The following is a 23172-nucleotide window of genomic DNA, read 5'->3' on the forward strand; positions in this document are numbered from 1 at the left end:
TACTGTCGTAAGGAAAATACTTGGTAAACCATAAAACTCCCATTTAGCTATTATTATTATTTTGCTTGCTGAGTTTCAACCTTGAGGACCAACAGATTTCAAGAATGTATTTTCTTGCTTTGGTTCAGTTTAGTATAAGGCCCATTCAGAACCAAGAGTTGAAGCTCCTGCTAGGAAAATGCAGAAGGTCTGGGCTTGGGTCTTTCTTCATTATGTGCAGCATATCTGAGTGTGATTACAACCAGCTTCAATACTATACACTTAGCTCACCTTGTTTTATCAAGCTTACTTTTTTACTTCCAGATTTATGGTTTCCATGTTGAAACATTTAGAGGTATGTGTTTTTGTGTTTTATGATATGAGGGAATGTTCAGCCTTAAATACAATGCCTTGCTTCCATCGGCATTGCTAGGGTCCCATCATCATGGACTGCAGAGGTCTCATTACCTTTGACATAGCTCTGCCCAAGAAATTAGGGAAGGGCTCGAAAGGTCTTGATCAAGGATAAATTTACCAAAGATCTGATAGGTTATCACTGTCTTGCCCTTTGATATATTATTACCTCCTCAGCTCTGCCTTCCTCTCCTCCTTCAAGACATCTCAAGCACCACTTTGACATAAATTCTTCCCTAGTCTTTTGCCCTAACTGCTATGACTGTCCCCTCCAAATTATCTTGTAGTAAACAACTTTGCATTCATTCTTGTTCTGTTTATTAGATGTACTTATATATCCCATCCATTGCAATGTAATGTCCTCTCCATTATAACATAAATTCCCTATAAATAGAGATTGTTAAATTCATTGTATTTGGATCCCTAGTGCCTAACTCAGTGTGCTTAACACTTGTTGGTGGCTCAATTGAGAACCCAAGTAGTCTGCAGTTCAACTCAAATCTAAGATTTTCTTCAGGGACTTATGATGTAAGATAGTACAAAGATACAGACAGGGACTCAGGGAAAGTCATCCATATATCCACGGTCCTGCTGTTGTGTTAGAAGATCTGTCTTGCTTGTCTTCCTTGGAAAATGCATAGTGCTATCACCATAGCTATCACCATTCCAGACCAGGATTATACTTACTTTTGTCTACTGCCTCCAAGCAGCCTTAGAGCAGAAGAGGCCTGAAATGTGCTTGTTAGAGCTAATAGTTGCAGATGCTGCCCTCCTATTCCACAGATCAACTGCCTTGCTTTTCTGATTGTAGTAACAATATTCTTTCTTTAAGACTGGTCCCTACAAAAATGTGCATACCCTTTGACCTAGCAATATCGCTACTAGGACTGTATCCCCAAGAGATCATAAAAATGGGAAAGGGTCCCACATGTACAAAAATATTTATAGCAGCACTCTATGTAGTTGCCAAAAACTGGAAGTCAAGGGGATGTCCATCAATTGGGGAATGGCTGAATAAATTATGGTATATGAATGTAATGGAGTACTATTGTGCCATAAGAAATGATGAACAAGAAGACTTCAGAGAGGCCTGGAAGGACTTATATGACCTGATGCTGAGTGAAAGGAGCAGAACCAGGAGAACTTTATGCACAGCAACGACCACAGTGCGTGAGAGTTTTTTCTGGTAGACTTGGAATTTTGTAATAACGCAAAAACTTCTTATAAAAAAAAAAAAATCCCAAAGGTGGTTCTCAAGGCAAAATGCCTTCCACACTCAGAGAGAGAAATATGGAAGTCACTCACATAATGTAGCAGATCATGTTTGTGTATGTGTATGTGTTTGTGTATCATGTTCTGATTTGTTATACGATTTCTTTCATTTATCTTAGTCTGACTACATAGCATGACTATAGTGAAAATATACTCAATAGGAAAGTATATGTAGAATCTATACAGAATTGTATGAGGTTGTGGGGAGGGAGGGGGGTAGTGGGGGGAAGGTGGGGGGGATAAAATCGCAATTGTATGGCAGTGATTGTTAAACATTAAAAAGTAAAAAAAATAAAAAAAGACTGGTCCCTCTTCCTTTCCCTTTCTTGAGGAAGAAGGGTGCCCCTATCTCATCACATACCCCTGGTATATGTTTGATTCTTTTTATTTGTATCCCCACCACTTAGCATAGTGCCTGGCACACAGTAAGCACTTAATAAATGTTTACCTATTTGTTGATTGGTTTCCTTATAGCCTGCAGTACAGTAGCACTACTACTTTTAAGCCTTCCATTTTAAGAATGTATACTCCAAGGTAGTAACAAGAAACACTGTTTTCCTAGGGTCACTGTGGTCTAGTCTTCAAGCTCTAGTCATGGTCAGGGATAAACGTACCACTGATCCTGTGATAGGTTATCATTAGAGACTACAAAGGTCTTGCCAATTATGTTGGTATAGTCCACTGCCTTCTCCTAAATTAGGGGTTCTGCATTTTTGATTGACTTCAGTGCATCCTAACCTACAAGTCTCCTTCCTTCCTACCTTTCTTCCTTCTTACCTCTCTCTCTCCCTCTCCCACTGTCTCTGTCTCTCTTAGTTTTATTGAGGTGTTTTGTTTCATGTTACAAACATTTACAGATTACTCCCATTTTGTGAGAGGTCTTTTGTAGCAAAATAAACTAGTTTAAAAATAATAATATAATGACCTCATTTGAAAGTGCACATAACATTTCACATCTGTAACAACCTACTACTTCTCTATTTTAAAAAGAAAGAGAAATCTACTGTCCCTACCTGATGGGGAGAAAAACCCACAAAAATACATTTCTTGGAAAAAAATATGGATAGTCAAGCAAAACAAATTCCCTCAGTATCTATATATAGAAACATTTATATTTCTCCTTTTGAACCCTTACTAGTTAATAATCAGTCAATAAATATTGATTAAGATCCTACTGTATCCTAGTCATTGTGCTAAGTTCTGGGGACACAAAGAAAGGCAAAAGACAGTCCCTGCTCTCAAAGAACTTACATTATAGTAGGGAAGATAAAAGGAAAAAAACTTGGCAAACATGCTATATACAGGATAAATTAGAGATAATTAAGTGAAGAAAGAATTAAAGGACCCCACAAAAGCTTCTTGTAGAAGGTAGGATTTTAGCTGGGTCTTGAAGGAAGCCAAGAGACAGAGATAAGAAGGGAGAACATTCCAGGAATGAGGGACAGCCGGTGAAAACACCCTGATTCAGCAGGAAATTGCAAGGAGGCCAGTGTCACTGGATTGCAGAATATATGGTGGGGTGTAAGGTGTAAGAAGACTGAAAAAATGTGGGGGCCAGATCATGAAGAACTTGGAATGCCAAACAGAGGATTTTATATTTGATTCTGGGGGAAACAGGGAGCTACTGGAATTTATTGAGCATGAGAGTGACATGGTTAGGCTTGCATTTTAGGAAGAAGTGGAGTGGAGAATGGACTAGAAGAGAGACTTGAGCCAGGCCAACCAAACAGTAGGCTATTGAAGTAGTTCAGGCGTGAGGTGAAGAGGGCCTTTACCAGTGTGATGACAATGTCAGAGGAGAGAAGGGGGTATATATTAGAGATGTTACTAAGGTCAGAATGACTGGACTGCCATATTTATGCTATGATGATGACCTGTCATACCGGTTAAGTCCACAAGATTCTCAGACACAAGAAGCCCTTCTGAATATTCATTTAAGACTTTGTTTAGGCCTTTCTGAATACTCTCAGCAGCACTACCTCCTCCCAACCCAAAATATCCTCAGCTGGTTGAATTTACTTTTATAAGATATCAAAGCGTATTTACCTTGTCAGAATCCCTGAAACTATATTCTGTTTGGGTGATAGCCCAAATAATCCAAATCGTATCTTAATGTGATGATAACTCTCCACTGGTGGGCTTTTCCTTCCCTCGGAGTAACTGTTCAATCTAGATTATTCCTCTTTCTTCTCCCTGCCTTCCCATCTCTAGCCATCTTCACTTGAGGGTATGTTCAGAAGATCCATGACTGGATCTTAAAGACTGGACCACACTGACCCTAGAAGACTGGTGTTTCTTCTTACTGCATTTGGAGTATAGACTTTTAAAAATGGAAGACTTAGAAGTAGTAGTGCTATTGTACTGAAGGCTATAGAGAAACCAATCAATAAATTGATAAACACTTATTAAATGCTTACTGTGTGCCAGGCACTGTGCTAAGTGCTTGGGATACAAATAAAAAGAATGAAACAATCTCTTTAAAAGTGATTCCGTGAAGTAGAACTTCCAAGTTAATATATTCCAGACATTGAGGTCAGCAGATACAAAGTCACACAGACATGGGAGATGGAGTTGTCATGTGTCAGAAACAGAAAGAAGGTCCAGATTGGTTGGATTGTAGTGTAGAAGGAAGAATGATGTATAATGAAGCTGGAAAGATAGGTTGAGGCCAAGTTATAAAGGTCTTTAAAATCTATTTTTGTCCCAGAGGCAACAGGGAACCTCACTGGGGACTGAGAGTTGTATTGAGTAGGGGAATGACATTATGAAGGAAAATCACATTGACAGAAGTGTGAGGATGGATGGAGTGGGGAAAATTTCAGCAAGGGAAAGCAGTTACAAATAATCTAGGTAAAAGGTGAGAAGGGCCTGCACTAACGTTGTGATTTATGTGCATAGAGAGATAAGATGTTGTACAGCTAGAAACAATATGGTCTGGCAACTGATTAGATATGTGGTATCAAGGTTACAAACCTAGGAAAAGAATTTTTGTGGTACCTTTGACAGAAATAGAAGTTTGAAAGAGGGATGGACATAGGGGAAAGGTAATAAGATCAGTTTTGTACATATATTTAAGGTACCTCCAAGATATCTAGTTATAAATGCAATAGGTAATGGGGGGCTGAAGCTCCCAGGAAATATTGGGGCTGGATATATATATATATATATATATATATATATATATATATATATATATATATATGTATATGTATATATAATGAGAAATCTACATAGACATGATACCTATACCCGTGGACACTAATGAAGTCACCACGAGTGTGTGTACAGAGAGGAGAGGAGAAGGCCAACAACAAAATCTTGGAGAACATCAGTAGTTAGCAGGCAGGATATTGATTCTCATGATCAACTGATTCTCAAAGTGACAGAGATTGAGAAGGAATTGTTAGACAAGTAGGAAGAGAACCGGGAAAGAGCAGTATCTCTCTCATTCTCATCCATAATGCCTTTGAGGCTTTGAAGTGGCAAAGTTAAGAAGAGGGAGGAGGTGCTCTGTTGTAACCTGGTACCCTAATCTCTTTCTGCCAGGGGCTTGCTTTCTCTGACTTAAACAGGCCCAGGAAAATTGAGGAAGGCTTCAGAAGGTGTTGTCAAGGATTTAACAGTCACCAATTTTGTGACAAGGAGTCATCACTGCATAGTCCTTTAGCAGATGCTGTGTCTGTAGCCTCAAGCAGTTGGTAGCACAATCCGATGAGCAGGACTTTTCCTTAGGGATCCATGGAACACAAGGGAATACAAATGTCGATATACAGGGAAACTATTGAGCTAACGAATGTCTCTGGAGATGAACTATTTTGCCATGGAAAGGTCTCACCTGACTCCCTTGCCAACTTCTTTTCCACAAAGCCCAGCTTTATCCCTATAGTATATCAGGCCAGCATGACATTAACTAAGAAGCCCATGCTTTCCTTGCATTCTTCTGTTGCCTGCAGGCAGCTTCAGAGTACAATTGGGGCTGGTGACTTCATTAACATTATTAGTAACAGCTGCTGTCTTCCTGCCTCACATATCAATTTCACTATCTTCCTGATTAGGGTAAAAAGATTTTTTTTTAATAGTTAATTGAAAATCATGAAAAAATGTAAATTCATATTAAATACTCTATGAAGTCAATTGGTTTGCAAACCAAACTATAGTATCTGAGAGCCACAATTAAACTAATAAAATGGTAAAAACCTGGGATAAAAAATACAGATTAAGTTCCATGTATCACAAAAATCCTGAATTATATTCTGCAAAATATGGATCTGAAAAAATGAGTGGGTTTGTACCTTGTATTCTTTGGTAAGAGAAGACAGATCTATAAATCATGTATCATGCATTATACATCCACTGCAGAAGTTAGATGGAGCCATAAACTGTGGCAAAGTTCATTCATCCATTCATTCTACAATTATGAAGCATCTATGATGCAGTGTGCATTTGAATTGAATTGGGTTCAACAAGTAATCATTAAATGTGAACTGCCTTCAAGGCATTATACTTGGTAGAGGTGAATATACAGAGAACTTGAAATCTAGTTGGAGTGACAAGATATGCACAAAAATTAATGGAATGCAAATTAGAATATGATAAATGCATAAGAAAATCTATAATTAAGTGCTATTGGTAGAAATGAAGAGAAATGCTCACTGATTGGTTGGGTTGGGTCAGAGGAGGGAGGGATGCTCAGACATCCACATATAATTACAGAAATGAAAAGTTTTAAAGTTGGAAGAAAACTGAGATACCATGTAGTCCAACCCATATCTGAACCAGAATTCCTTCTACAACATGCTTGGCATGTGGTCTATGTCTGAAGTCTTTTCGTGAGGAGAGAACCACTATTTCCTAAGGCAGCCTCATTCCCCTTTCAGTTAGCCATGGTGGACATTATTCGAAAAAGTTTGGACCCAGTGTTTTGTGCTTTACTTTAATCACAATACCACAGCAGACAGGCTAAGAGCAACTTGATGACTTTTATTTACTTTGAGAAGACTATAAGAATCTTTAAAAATCGTTGGAAGACAAGTTTCCCATTTCTTAATATGTCTTAGTGATTTAAGTTTTGACTCCCTGTCTGATGGGAGAGAGACTTGTAAAATGTGAGCTTAGGTCAGCAACATTACTTCTTATTCTCGAGTCAGACACTAAGTTGAGTGAAAGAAGTGAGATAATAAAGGAGAATAACATCTCAAAGAAATACTTTTCTGATTTAATAGAGAAATATTTAGTACAAATTTCCTCAGGGGAGGTATTCTTGAAGTTATCAGGTTTATTCTTCTTATTGTTCATACCTTATTTGTGAATTAATTAATAGAATGTAGAAATGATCAGCCATCAAAGAGAGTAAACCTCTTGTAGGAGCAATGTTGGCTGGTTGGATGCTGTGTATTTCTTTCTTTTTTTCTTTTTTTTTTTTTAACTTACTGGCATGTGATTGAATCATAGTTTGACTCAGTTAGATCTCTAAAGAAAGGGTCTAAAATCCTGTGGGTGGTTTGAAATGCCAGGTTTGTTTTTGCAGAATCAGTAGTGAAATAGCTTTTCATTTATATACAATCCCAGTTGAAATCTAAAGACATGGAATTCAAGAAAACCTAAAACACTCATGTTGTCTTAGCACCTTAGAGGTAGAATCAATGATGCAGTGGAGCCAGCCTGTACTGGCTCTGAGAACCAACTGTTAAATTTGTTGTGCAAACTTTTATACCAGAAATCAGTAAATTGTGTAAATCAGAGAGTGATATATTGTTTGTTGATATATAGACTTAAAAATGATGGAAAATGTTAATAATGCAGATTAAATTTAAAAGTGGGTCATGTGTATATCCTCTTTCTTCCCCAAGCTGGCTGCTAAATATTTACCAGAATACCCTTGGTTAAAACCTTAGTACATTATTTCAGGCACAGAAATTCCAAATTAAAATGTAATTCTGAAATTCTAATTTCTGCATAGCAGAATCCAAGGGCATTTGAACTAAAAGGAAAATTTAAAGTGGTAGTTTGTGGCAATGAAGCCAGGTATCTTATTTATATCATCATGTACTTATCCGTCACATCACAAAAGAATATCAGAACACACTATTTTACATTTTGTTTTGAAATTTACAGTTTCTAAGACTGTAAAATTTTAGATTTGCTTGACTAATAGCATGAATTTGAAAAATCAATTCTATAATGATTATAAAATTTGTTGCTGGTTAACTTTAAGGATATCTACATTTCATAAGGGCACCTAGAACAATATCTGGCATGTGGTAGGTGCTTAAGAAATGTTTGTTGAATTGAACTGAATTATGAAGCAATAGGAGATAATCCAACTGACCTTGGGTTTGTGCAGCATGAAAATATAGTCAATAAAATTAATATTTCTGGAAGTCTAAATTTTAATTTTATGTATGTAAACCAATAAAGGAGTATAAGGTTTAAAAAGCTCCTCCCACTCAATGAAAAATGAAAAAGAAAGCTTGTTTTGTTACTTGTCTTACTTTACATATTGACAATGAAGAAAATATTTCTTTATTGAGATTTTACTTGATCCAAGGCATTCGTGTTAAGAATCCACATTTGACTTAGAAAGCTACTCCAATTTAAATGAATCTGTAGTTCTGAAAAAACTAATTAATTGTTTTCATAAGGAAATCTTTTGTCCTCATCTAGTTTATGTTTCACTTTTCAATATTTTTATAGAAGCATATTACATAAATTTTGTTAATGAAAATAGGCTAAAAATATGACCTCTCCATAAGCAAAAAAGATAAATTCCTCTTTTATTATTTTCTTTAAATTAGAAAAGTTTGAAGGTGTATCATAATTGCACAGGGCATTGTGGGATTTAAATGTATCATATGTTTTATACATGACTTGAAAAAGAACACGAGTCTGGAGGGGATGGGACACTGCTAGTAGTTCTTGGCACAGTGCAAATAGATTTCGATTTATGCATTCTTTCCAAAATGATTATTGATTACCTAAATAAGCAGGCAATTCTTCTCTTTCAGAACTTTGCTGAAAACACCATGAATGAACTTCTTGGTTGGTATGGTTATGATAAGGTTGAATTGAAAGATGGCGAGGATATTGAATTCAGGAACTACCCTACAGATGGGGAGAGCCGGCAGCACATTTCTGTTCTCAAAGGTAATGACATTTAATTTTCCTTTGTTCATGCAAAGAAGGATGAACTATCTCAACTTGCCAGAATGGAGTTGCAATGGGATTCCTGCTTTGTAGACTATTCCAATGCCTGATTTAAATGTACAACTCCAACAGGGCTTTTCCATAAGCAGGATCCAATAGAATATGAGAGTGAAATATAAAACAAATAAGAACTTACTATTATAGTTAATAGTAATATTATGGCAGAGCCAGACAAAGCTTATATATTCAAGGTTTTAGGATTCTGCCAAAAAAACAATGAAAGGAAAAAATATTGATTACTACTTTTGGACTCCTGAGCCCTTTCATTATTAAAAAAGTCCTGGAAATAAGTTTTTCTGTTAAGTAAAATGTCCAAGCTGAATCATCAAAATATAAATGAGAATTGATATAACTATGGAAATGGTTTTCCCTCCTCTTTCCTTCCTTTCCCTCCCAACCATGGGAGTACTAATATGGAGAAATATTGGAAACAAGGGTTAGTTGAGTTCTGGTTGTGAATAACATTCCTAGATCTTGTATTGTTCATGAAAATTATTCCCATTCTTAAACAATAGGTATTTAATTCTTTTCCGGTCCATTTCTGTCTTTTAATTCTTCAGCCAGACTTGATAGATAGGGAATTGTAGCTAGGATGAGAAGAGGAATGACATAGATTCAAAGTGCAGCAAATGCCTAGCTCTTAACTTATCCAACAAGCATTCCGTCAAAGCTGAGGAATAGAGGAGAAATGATGGCAGCTTTTCATGGTACAATGGCCCATCCTGTGGTCTTATGAATGGTCAGCTGTGCTTGGAGCCTCATTAAGGAAACCTACAACTCTACTGTATTGGGTGTTGATATGGGGATTCCTGAATGCCATATTCAGGAAGATTATCTAGGTAGAGATGGTAGAAAAATCCTCCCTCAAGACAAACAACAAACAATAATCCACCACACTCTTTAGGGATATTCGCAAACCATTTATGAAGCTAATTGCATGTTGTTATTGATAATTTGATCAGTATTTGTATTCCACTGAAAATCCTGTCAGTATAAACTACCTTTTCAAATATTTTATTTCCAGTCTCCAAGGTAATACATTTTCTTCTTACATGACAACAAATAGAATGTAAATGAGCTGTCCTGCAGGCATGTGGAATCGAATGTACGTGACAAATTTTATATTCAGCTTGCTATGAAATTGTGTACATCATGTTATCTAGATAGCATCATCAATTTCTCCGTAAATAGAAAGATGCAAGTCATGAATTTATATTCTATAAGCTAATAGTTCATATAATACCTGGACTTGGTATTAATCTTTTCCTCTGAGAGAGGCAAAGGGTGAGTGCCTGGAAGATTTTTTTTTTTAATGGATGAACAGCTTACTTCCTTTATTTGATATTTTTGGGAACTTCATTATTTAAGAATTTCGGTTCTTGCTCAGTTAAAGGTTACTAATTTCATTTTCCTAAAATACCATTAAACTTATAAAATAAGCATCCTTTTTAAAAAAAATAATTTTGTTTCTATGAAAATGTGGAAGATAGAATAGAAAAGGGGCTGGATTTCAAGTTGGAGGACTAGAGTTTAAATCCTGGCTCTGGTCACAACTATCTGTGTAACCTTGAGCAAGTCACCTGACTGTTCTGACTTTAAAATTTTTCATCTATAAAATGAAGAGGCAGTACTAGATGACCTTTCAAGGTTCCACCAACTCTGAATCTATAATCCAATGAGCCTTTTTTTCATTCTGATCATCTACTTCTTCCTGAGCTTTTTTCCTTTTAATTCAGCCAGGTCATTACACAGTGGTATTTAAAAAAACTAATATATTGGATATTATATATTTATAATTTTTATTTTATTATTGTCAATAAAAATTGATTTACTTTTCCCTTATTGGAAAAAAATCCAAACCCTTGTAACAAATATACTGAGTCAAGAAGACAAATTTTTGCCATGGCCATTTCTGAAAAAGTATATGTCATATTTGCATCTTGAGTCCATCACCCATCTCTCAAGAGGTCAGTACTATGCCTACCATTTATCATTAGTCTTCTGGAATTGTGATAATCCTGTGTTTGGAAAACCTGTAAAACTTTGCTTAAATAGGCTAGTGTGATGTGAGAGATGTGCTACAAACACCACATCAGGGAGATTAGTTTGACCTTCAATAAATCTGAATTTTGAGTGTTTCAGGGAGGTTTTTACAATATTAAATTCATCAGTTTTGATGTCAGAATAAAATGGCAAGGATGAAGGCAATTTTACATGAGCTAGATGGAAATTTGTAGTGATGTGAGTAGAATTGTTCCCTGGAGTTTTGATAATATTTTATTTTTCAATACTACCAGAGAAAATACTGACCAGAGAAAAAGTTTTAGTTCAATTAATAAGTGCTTTTTTTTTTGCCATACTATATATGTATTTTTTTTTATTTTACAGAAAATTCTTTGCCAAAGTCAAAATTATCCGAGGACAGTGTTATTTCACCATACAATATGAACACAGGCTACCCAGGGCTTGCCACGGGAAATGGACTAACTGACTCACCAGCAGGGTCAAAGGATCATGGGAATGTACCCATTATTGTACCATTAATTCCACCACCTTTCATAAAGCCACCAGCAGGTAAATCTTTAGTAGTGTTTAAAAATAACAGTGATTCATAGAAAGCTATCCTGATTCTGCCATCTTATCAGTAAATTTTAAAATAGTCAATTGAGTCATGGGAAGGGCTGTAATATTAATTGTTATGAATGTTGCATGAGGAAGATCAGTACTAGGTTTTTTTTTTTTTTTAGTATTAATATTATATTGGTTCAAATTTGTTATATACTACAGGCTCATGCACTACATGGCTTTTCATCTCACAGAAGGCTTCTAATATTATTGGTTGCAAATCATGGATTTCCTTTTGTTAATAGAATACTTAAAAAAAAATAATGATTTTGAAACAGGATGCACAAAACTTTCAGTGACGAGAAAGAACCAAATGGAGTTGAACTGGCCACAGGGCAAGGAAGTACTTGCCCATTGAGGGTCCTTTGGGAATGTGCTGAGTCTAAGTATTTCTCTGCATAAAGGAATGCATAGGATCTGTTGATCTTGGGCCGAGTATTCTCTTTCTTTTAAATCTACCCAAAGCCAGATCATGACATCTAGATTCCTAATAGTGACCTTCTTAATTCTTGGAAAACACTTTCTGGACTGTTAGTTACTCTTGGGATTGTTTTCATTGTTTTAATAAAGTTCTTTCCTATTCTCAAATCTCTTACATTTCCAGAAATTTCTCACACCAAAATCAAGCACTGGCATGGTAGGCTTAGCATGATTATTCAGTCCTGTAATGTAGGTGGCACACATGTTTTACCAAGAAAAATACTATGTATGGGAGTTCTTAACCTTTTTTGTTTTACAGACCCTTTTGGCAGCCTGATGAAACCTATGGACCTTTTCTCAGAATAACATTTTTAAAATCAAATACATAAGGTTACAAAGGAAACCTATTATATTGAAGTAAAAGTTCATTTTTTTTCTCCATTCAAGTTCATGGACCCTCTAAAATCTATAAATCTTCCCCCTCTAAGTCCATGGACTGGAGAAAGGTTAAGAACTCTTGCTCTACGTCATAATGTATGTAACAGACTATAAATGTTAGGACCAAGGTGAACTGTGTTATTACTACCCTGGCTATGTTGGTGGTGTATTGTACACCAATAAATAATGAATTCACATGACAGTATTTATTTTCCTATGTCCTAACAGCAGTCATTATAATTTTACTAGAGAACTAAAGAATGCAGAGAGCTGCTTGAATGAATTTCCCTAAATGACCAACATATGTATACATGTAAAATTTCAAGTATGGGTTATAGGTAGGTTTTCAGTGTATTATTTCTTTTCATTGCTGACACCATTGCCTCAAATAGATGTAGGCAATAGATACTTTGATTGTTTCAATAGTATTTCATATTAATGTTTAGAGAAGATTAGATACTGAGGATCTTTGTGTGTATATACACATACATATAAAATCAGAATCCATTTACCTGTCAAATTTTAAAAAAAAACCTGTTTTTGTGACTATGAGTAAATAACTTAACCTGCCAGTGCTCCAGACTACTTTTTAAGACTTTGAATTACAGATGTGTGGCTAATTTGCATGGATGGAGGAAGTATCCACACCAGAAATTCACATCATTGATGATATTATAGGGGTAACTAGGTGGTGTAGTGGGTAGAACTTTGACCCTGAAGTCAGGAAAACCTGAGTTCAGATTCAGCCCTAGGCATTTGACATTTACTAGCTGTGTGACCCTGGGCAAGTCACTTAATCCCAGTTGCCTATAAAAAGGAAATAATAATAATATTTTATATTTATGTAGTACAAACTCACTTTACTATTTGGTCTTCACAATAAACCTATGAGGCAGGTGCTACTAGTATCTCCATTTTACAGACGAAGAAACTAAGACTAAAACCAAAACTAAGACTCATAGAGGTTGAATCATTCACCCAGTCATACATCAAGGAAGTGTTGGAGGCAAGTTTCAAACCCTGATCTTTCTAATGTCAAGTCTACCTCTCAATTCATTATGCTTTTTATCATATAACAAGACTGGACTTGTTAGGAATATTTGTTTAAAAAATAAAGTGATTTACACTTAAGATAATATTTACTTCTTTTCTCTCTGTCTTCTTTTTTGGCTGCTTGTGCAGTGATAGAGTGGGGCCCAAATTTCCTTCCTAATAGACCAAAAATCTACTGTGAATAGGCCAAGTAGGGGTAGGGAAGGAATGGTTAATTTTCTAAAATTGGAACTTGTTTTTGAACATGTATACAGTGGCTTAGGTGAGTGGCTCCAATAATAACAATTAAAAAATCTTTTCCTCTTCTTTGTTTAGGCTCTAATCCTCTTCCCTATCCTGACCAACAGATATCCCGTACATAGGCTGTACTTAAAGAAAATTGTGCACTGAAGTGCAAATTGATTGACCTGCAGTGTCTCATGAGAGCAAATGGGAACTTAAAAATGAATTGAGTTGAGGCTCACTTGGATGCAATATGCCAGAAAATTTGCTCCGGTGTTTCCTGCCTAGCAAGTTGCATGGAATCCAGGCACACAGCACTGGTTTAACATCAGTTCATATAATGAATATGCAGAGAGATTGAGGCCTGTAATGGAGCCCATGGATTCTGATAGGTTGGGAGAAACAGAATATCCCTACACAAGTGTTTTTGCTTTTTTTTTTTTTTAAAGCATCTCATAGAATTTTTATGATTCCTTAAAAGAAAAAGTGTGGTCATGATGGCTGTCTTTATATATGCCTTTGTACCATCATGGCTAAACCCTGAACCTATACAACCAAGGGCTGGGGTACCAGAGTATGAAAAATGATCAAAATATTTTCCTTTCGAAGAGTTAAAGAACCAGTTGGCTCTTCAGCAAAAAGCTTACTGGACCTGAAATGATGGGATTTGTATTTTAGTTTGACTCATTCAGAGCCAAAAGTAGGAAAATTCCCATGATATCGGGTCAATGTTTCCAGGGTCAAGATTCCTAGAGTTTGATGGGTACTTTCTGTCAGGATCTCTTGACAGAGCCTATTTTGATTCATGGACCCACTTGGCAGTCTGGTGAAGCCTTTGGATCCCTTCTCAGAATGACATTTTTAAATGCATAAAATACAATACATAGAATTACAAAGGAAACCAAGTATACTGAAATAGTTATCAAAGTATGTTTTAAAAACCCGCAAGTTCAAAGACTGTGTTAAAACCTCTGCTTGATATGTCAGAGTGTAGATAATAGCATTAGGGATAAGTAGGATGTGAAATTTGATGATTAGTTAATAAGGACTCCCTACATATTAATGACAATTTGCCAAATATTCTATTCTGGGTGTGTGTGTGAGCAAAGGTGAAGAAACCTCCTTGATTAGTTCTGCCTTGCTGGGATTTGACATTAGTTTTTTTTTCCTATATGAAGTCTATTCTTTGATACATCAAATCCATAAATTATCAGAAACCCCTTTTCTGTCCACACATAGGGGTGGCATGTTACAATAAGTGTGTTAACTGAGTAGGAGTGAAATGACCAAAAGCTAGCATTGATTGCAATTCCTAAAGAAGAGTAGTGCTAAATTTGGAGATGGGAGATAAGTTAACATCATATTTGTGACATCCTAATTAACTGGCTGACCTTGGTCAAGTTTCTTCATCTCTTTGAGACTCAGTCTATTAATCTGTAAAATGGAGACAATAATTTTTGACTTACCTACCTCACAGGGTTATCTTCAAAGAAGCACTTTGCAGACCTTAAAATACTGTAGAAATGTGGTCTATCCCATTATTTTGTTATATGCTATATAATTATATTATATAAGGTAATTATATAATATATAACATAATGACACATTGAGTATAATAATTTTTACGTTTTTTAGAGTTATCAAGGTCTGGTGAATAGGAAACCAGCCTCAAAGAGAGGGAATCTTAGATTCAACCATTTTTGATATATACTGACAAATCACAGCTTCTCAGTGCTTTAGGCAACTCTCTAAAGCTATAGACTCTAGAGAAGTTGCTCTTTTGCTTTGGTAGAGGTAATTTTCTCATCTGGGAGCTTCCTGTACCAATTAAATATAGGTTATAATCCCTCTCCCTCTTCCTCTCCCTATTGTTACCTTCCAAGGTAAGGAAAATGGGATGAGGTAAATGTTTGGTCTTCTGGGAATACAGTTATTGTACTGGAGCTTAATTTATCTTTTTTTTTTTTCACTCCACCATAGATTGACTCTGTGATATTTTAACTAAGTTCCCAATGTCTTCCTGTGAAGTGTCCATCTAGAGTAGGAGGGTAACAAAGCCTATCGCAATATTTCCACGCTCTCTGATGACTGCATGTCTATGTGTGCATGTCTATATCTGAACGATCTTTTTTTTTCTGAAGACCTGATTCTATGGTGACACAAAGAGACTCAAGCACTAACTATATAATTAAGAGTACGCTGCTCTCACAGATAAGCTGTGTCTTCTGGGTGCCAGTGGGCTTTGTATGGACAAAAATGTGCTTTTTTTTCTGGCTCAAATCCACTACTTTTGGCAGGTCATTGGCCCAGTGGAGTGGCCATGACTGGGAACGCACAGATATGTTCCCTCTGATTTCTACTCTTCTTCATGCACACCTGCATGTAGGAGGGTTGAATATCAGTCACTTTTGTGGCTGCAGAACAGATGCTCAGGCTGAATCCTGCCACCCCTCCTCCACCCTCCACTTCCTACTGCCTGGGACATGGGGGAACTCCCTGCCCTTTTGTGGTTCTCACAATTATTGACGCTATTTTAACCACATATGTTTATATCTCTTTTCTTATGCTAACTTTTTTCCCCTCTGCTCTGAGCCAGAATTTGGCCCGTGGTGTTGAATTTGTGACATCACAGTTATTACTATGGTAACAGACTTGTTATAAACACAAGATAATAGCCCTGATTTTGCAACCTTTCTTGAGTCAGTTGATGTCGGTAGCAGTTTTGCTGAAATTAAGATCACAGGACTTTTCATCAGCATCTAGTAAACGGGCAAATGGAAGCATCCACAAACAGATTTCCTACATCAGACTAATGATCAAGTAGCAAAGCCCTGGCGAAGTATTTATATTTTTGCCAAACGTGTCTTTCCCCTCACTTTCCCTGCAAGTTTGAAGTCATAGGAAAATCCTATTGTCCGGTAGATTCTGAAATAAAAGACTATAACTAGAAAAGAACAGAAAGTTCTTGAGGACAACTCCAGTTTGAATGGCCAGATTTCATAGTCTTCATTAGAGCTTCATTATAACATACTTTCCCCTCATGGAGTAGGATTTGCTATATGAATGGTCTGTCCTTCTGGACTCCATACAAAGTGGTTGTTAGTTTAGCCTCAGAAGCTTTTGGGAGGCAGTGTGGAATAGTGAGGCGGAAGAGCACTGGCTTTGGTGTCAAGGACCCCAATTCAAGTCTTGCCTATGTCACTTACTACTTGAATGACCTTGAACAAGTTGCTTATACTCTCTGAGCCTTGCTTTCCTAATCTGTAAAATGGAAGGGGGTAGAGTAGATGGTCTCTGAGGTTATTGCTCTAAATCAGAGGTTCCCAGACTTATTTGGCCTACCACTTCCTTTAAAAAACGATACTCACCCCTACCTCCCAAAGATCTACTTCCTTTAACTCTTTAATTTTTTTTTGAAATTTGCATCATTTAAAAAACATAAAATTAAAAAAAAGATGCCTCTTAAATTTAATAATTTATTGTAATTGTGGGTGTTTTTCCTGCATTGAAATTTTGATGGCACAATATTGGGTCATGTAACCATATAGTATTGTATTGTAAACAAGCCATTACATGCACATATTTCTGCTGTGCATGCTGGACTTTCTGACAATGTGAGATGTGCTCACCTGACAACACTTGCTTGTTAAGACTTGTTGGTGGACTTGACCACTGATCAGTTATAACTTGTTTTTTTGTGTAATTATTTGGAAAATAATTTAATCACTATGACTTTAACTCTGTTACACAGCAGATGAAACATGTAAGAATGTTTTCTTTTCAAGATTTTCTTCTCTTCTTTCCTTGGGCTTTCACTGCCCCCTTATTTTTATTCAATGCCCCTCAATTTCACCTGAGGCTATTACCACCCTCTTGGATCATTCCAGTGCCCCCCCCCCCCCCACCCCTAGGAGGTATCATCCATTTTGAGAACTTATACTTAATGGTCCTGAAAGCAATGGTATGGATCTCAAGGGCAGTTTTAGGGTGAGGATCTAGTAATTATTTCTGGAAAACTCAGTATTTTTATTTAAATTGTAGATATGGTGAGAATATAATTGCAAAGAAACCAACCCCACTTTCTCCTTGTGTAGTGATTTCACCTATATTTTTATGTGCAATATTTTAAAACTATTTAGGTTTAAATCTACATGAAGACTTTTGGGATACCTTGTACATGGATTCTTCTCACAAATATGTGAGGTGGGGGTGCAGTAGGGTGAATTGTGGAGAAAGAGAAAATAGTTATCATCCCCATTTTTCAAAAAAGAAAACTGAAGATCAGAAAGTCCACGCAGTTAGTGAGTGGCAAGAGGGAAAAACCAGAATTCATGTCTTTGACCCAGTCTAGCATATTTTTTCACCAAATTGTACCACACAGTCTCTTTGTAAAACTAAAGAGCATCACAAGAGATAAAAAAAAAGTGATTCTTGTTCTTGTTTTTCCTTGTGAGAAAGGGAATATAAAAATGATTTTTCCCATTGAAAGTTTCACTGAACTCTGTTGGGGGAGGAGAGGAGAATCACGTATTTATAAAAGTGAATTTTTAAAAATCGAAGTCATTTGACAGATTTTGCCAAAATACCCAAAGGCTTACAGCCTGACCATTCTGAATTCAGCCTCACTGTAAATCTTTGACTGCTTTATAACAAAATGAAATAGGAGAGCAGGAGAAGCATACAATCTTATTGCCAAGATTCTGGAAAGTCATGAATATGCTGCCTCGGTCCCCTCCAAATGATAGCAGACTTAATTTCCATTGTCAGGCTTGCAACCATGTGTCACTTGAAAATCAGTGCCCATTCATAGAGCGCAGCTATATGATCTTGTGAGAGGGGAGGAAAATACTGTCCACTTAGCTCAGCTTAGTTACCTGCAGTGTTGCCTTTTTTTAAAACAATGGATATTTTCCATCATCTGAGGTGGTTTGGTTTCATTGAGCTTTGCAAATTAGTTTTTTAGCTCATAGGCACAGAAACATGATACTTTTTATTTTCCAGGCAAATTGTAGAATTCTATGTGTGTGTAAGAGTGGCCTCCTGGGGCTCTGAGGAACCATTAGTTTAACGGAGAAGATGGAAACAGTCACATGACCTACAAGGCTATGTGTATGTAGTTAAGCAACCCACAGCTAATGTGCATGTTGCTTTTTTGGCTTCTATAATTCTTATATGGAATTGCACAAGCAGGAAAGCAGGAATCAGAATGTGGTTTTCATTAGGATCATCATTTATTTCTTCTGTTATTCAATATTCTCAGGCCTTGCCCATGAATGATGGGTTCCAAAGAGCCATTGAGAAAATATGGGATTTACTTAGATACATAGTTTGCCATTTATTTAAATGTTCAAACTTTAAAACATAATTATTAAATAAAATTATATAAATTTAAGAGGATTTGGATGACTTAATCTCAATGTACCAGATATATATTTTTTAAAAAGTACAGTAAATTATTCATTCACTGTACCAGTGGGAAAGGGGGACAGGGAGGCCATGGTAGATACCAGGATTGGTGGTAGTTTAGAGTAAGCAAAACAGAATCTCAGTTAGCAAATAAATAAATATTTATTGATCACATACTCTCTTTCTAGCACTATGTTACATGATGAATAGGACTGGAGTGCGAGAAGAGGCAGAAAAGTAGTTCTGCTGTTTGAAATTTAGCGGGCATATAATCCAAAAGTTATTTTAACTTGGCTTTAGACACTAACATATGATTTTAGCTAATCTCAAGATCCTTAAGGCGTTCTAGGAAAGTCAAGATGTCTGGAGAAGGCCAGTCTGTTATTTAATATTTGATGCTAATAAAGCTGATCTTCCAGAGATAAATGAGAACTGCATGGTGCTGTGGAAAGAGAACTCTACAAAAATGTCAGGAGAGAGGGAATCAAATCCTGATTCTGAGCATTTACTAGTAGTGTGACTGACTGTAGGGAAGCTATTTGAGCATTCCGGGGCCACAGTTTCTTCAATCTGTAACATGAAGTAAGAATGGAGTGGGGGAGTAGATTGAATGAAGTCTCCCCACTAGAACATCTTGAGATTCTGTGAATTATTAATATTGACACATCTAAAAGAAAAAGGGCATTTGGAATTCAGAATTACAAAAGTTACCCAAAATAGGAAGGAATAAAAACTTTTAGCTGCTGTGACATTGGTTTCAGGTGTACCTCAGTTTGTGTGATAGATGTGTTTCTGAAAAGTTAGAATTTGAGGATTAGAAGAGACCTCAGTGGTCCATCTAGTCCAACCCATACACCAAAGGAATACCCATGGTAACATGTGATCTTCTAGTCTTGAAACCCAGCACCTATCATGGCATTTCATTCCCCCATTGGGTGTCTCTAATTGTTAGAAAATATTTTCTTACCTCCAACCCAAATTGGCCTCTTTCCAACTTTTATCCTAGGGCAGATACGTGATGTAGTAGATCGATTGCTGGGTCTAGAGTCAGGAAGGCCTGAGTTCAAATCTAGCATCAGACACTTACTAGCTGCATGACCCTGGGCAAGTCACTTAACTTTCACTTAACTTTCTTCAATTTCCTCTTTTGTAAAGTGAGCTGGAGAAGGAGTAAAGGAGTAAACCACTCCAATACCTTTACCAAGAAAATCTCAAATTGGGAGCACAAAGAGTTAGACACAACTGAAATGACTGAACAATACCAACAACTTCTACCCATTGCTTCTAGTTCTGTCCTTTGGAGCCAAACAGAACAATTCTAAGCTCTTCTCTCCATGAAGTCCTTCAGATACACAAAGATGACTTTCAACATATCAAAACTGTTTCAATCTACCAGAGGAACTTGCTGTCTAAAGGGCAGTGTGATATACTAAAAAGAACTTTGCACTGATTATCAGGAGACCTCCTTGGTTCTAGGCTTAACTGTGCCATTGTGTGTGCTTGAGTAAATAAAGTGTCTGGACCTCTGTCTCCTCAGCTGTAAAATTTTGGGGTTGACCAAATCTCTTACAACTCTAGCTCTATGAAAAACCAACCTTCTATTTTTGTTTTGAAAATTATAGATTTTTGTACCTGTGCTTTGTTTAAAGCAAAGATCCCTACAGACTGTCATTCTTTCATTAAACAAAGATTTATTAAGCATCCACTAGAATGTGGGATATAGAAAGAAATAATTATTCAAAAAGGTAATCAGTCAATAATTGTTGACTGATTCACTGAAATCTCAGGTAGCAGTGGAATTCCTAGCTATGGTTATCATATCATGGTTATCATAGCTACATAGTTAATACTTCTTCTTTGCTTCATTATCACCACCACCACCACCACCACCACCATCATCATCATCATCATTATTATTGTTAGTGCAGTTATGTAGGGAGTTTTTTCCTAACATTGAACTCAAATTTATTTCTCTGTAACTTCCACTGCACCTAGTTCTGACTTCTGGATTTCGCCTCCATGTGATAGCCCTCCAAAGACATGAAGGCAATCTCAATCCTCTCTGAATTTTCCCCCTCTTTTTATAGGAATCTATCAAGTTAAACATCCCCAGTTCCTTAAACTAAGGCTCACATGTCCTGAGCTCAAGGATTAAAGTCCTGATTGCTCTCCTATGGTTGTTCTTTAGCTTCTCCACATCCTTTGTGATGCCCAGGGCTAAATGTGATATTCCATGTCTGGTGTGATCAAGACAAAGTGCAGCACCACCAGTACTTTTATGGTTTTGAATGTTATGCCTCTTTTGTTGCCTAAGATAGCATTAACTTTCTTGGCTGCCTTATCATACTATCTGAGGTGATGCAGGGCAATCCTAATTTCAAATCTAGTACTCTAGAGCGCACTGATTATTGAAGATGATTTAAAATATTCTAATTAATTATTTCCAGTAACCTTTAATAATTGATATCAGACTAGACTTACTGTCTGGCAAGCATAGAGAGATTAAGTAGAGAAAGAAACCATAGGAAGCATATGTTGTTGGGTCTAGTCATGCTGACTTTATTTTTTAAAATAACATTTTATTTTAAAAACAGAATAAAACAAAATTTTGTTTTCCCCCATTGACATGTAAAAATATTTTTAACATTCATTGGTTTTTTAAAAAAGTTTTGAGTACCCACGTGGATCTTATAAAGCAGTAGCTCATAAAGGAATAACCCCTAACTTCAAAATAGGGAGTTATGGGATACAGCAAACAAGATGGTAATGTAAAAATCACTAAACTTGGAATCAGAAGACCTGAGTTCAAAAGGATTTGAAAACCTCAGATACTTACTTACTAGCTGTATGACATTTTGCAAGTCATTTTACCTCCGTGTACCTCAATTTCCTCATCTGCTAAATGTATGGGTTGGGCTTGTTGGCCTCTAAGATTCCTTCAGCTCTAAATGTATCATCCTATGATCTTGCCACATACCAAGTTACCTTTGGCAAGCCATTTAAATTCCCTGAGCCTCAGTTTCTTCCTCTATAAAAAGGGGATATGTAACACCTAGGGTAGGTAGGTGAATCAGTGGATAGATCACTAAACCTGGAGTCAAGAAGATCTGAGTTTAAATCTGGCCTTACACGCTTACTAGCTGTGTGATGTTGGGCAACTCATTTAACCCATATTTGCCTTAGTTCTTTTCTGTAAAATGGAGACATACTGGAGAAAGAAATGGCAAACCATTCCAAAATCTTTGCCAAGAAAATCCATGAACAAAGTTCATGGGGTCATGTAGAGTCAGACACAACTGACTAAACAACAAACACCTAGATAGTCATAGGATTTAGAACAGAAGAGACCTTAGAAATCATCTTGTGCAATTCTCTCATTTTATAGGGGCTCTGGAGTAAGTGAGACATATGTGAAAGCAATTTACAAACTAAGAGGTACTATACTGCATGAAGCATTATTTGAGTGACCATGCTTAGGAATTTAGTGAGGATTAGTATTTCCCCTCAACTAATTTATCCAAAGCCTGCTTGACTAGTGGAAAAAGTACTGCCTGTAAAGATCTGTTGATCCCTCTTCCATTCTCTCTCCCTCAACTAAAAAAAGGTGCTTCTTACCATGAGATGCACATGAAATTAAACTTTTACAATGGGGAATTGTAAAAATTTGACTTGCTTTCTGCAACTAGCTTGAGCAGTCCCCAAGGTATGAGTAGAGGTACAGCTCAAGAAAGTTTATGAAAAAAAGAAACCCATAGCAGTAGCAGTGTTTTTGTAATTGGTTGGGAACAGAGAAAGATCGAGGGAGAGAAAATCATTTAAACTTGTGTATTATTTGAACAAAAGTGATTTTATGAGTAAAGAAAGGTTTTATGAGTTTTGTGAGTAGTTTTCTGGTTAGCTCATCTGTCTCCCCTTTCTGGAATATGCCTCAAATCTCAGATCCCTTTTCCCAAGTACAATTCCACTTTACCTAAAGTTCTTAACCCAAGACACCCAAATAAATGATACAAAACAAAGACTATATAATATTAGATATACAAATAATTTCAAAAGGGAGATGGTACTAACAACTAGTGGTAATTGTGAAGGATCAGGAAAAACCTATGTAGAAACTGGCATCTGGGCTGTGTTTTGAAGGAA

General features: G+C 36.5%; 1 protein-coding gene across 3 annotated transcripts in view; it reads left to right on the forward strand.

Annotated features, from left to right (window-relative positions):
• SOBP (sine oculis binding protein homolog) overlaps positions 1-23172 on the forward strand; it is a 228742-nt gene that overhangs the window by 18063 nt on the left and 187507 nt on the right. For all 3 annotated transcript variants that reach the window (XM_072642983.1, XM_072642985.1, XM_072642984.1), the window contains exons 2-3: positions 8670-8808; positions 11257-11442. In XM_072642983.1, the coding sequence (XP_072499084.1) occupies positions 8670-8808; positions 11257-11442 (325 nt within the window). The remainder of the gene's footprint in view (positions 1-8669; positions 8809-11256; positions 11443-23172) is intronic.

Source organism: Notamacropus eugenii, chromosome 2 (assembly GCF_028372415.1).
Source record: "Notamacropus eugenii isolate mMacEug1 chromosome 2, mMacEug1.pri_v2, whole genome shotgun sequence".
Taxonomy (NCBI): domain Eukaryota; kingdom Metazoa; phylum Chordata; class Mammalia; order Diprotodontia; family Macropodidae; genus Notamacropus; species Notamacropus eugenii.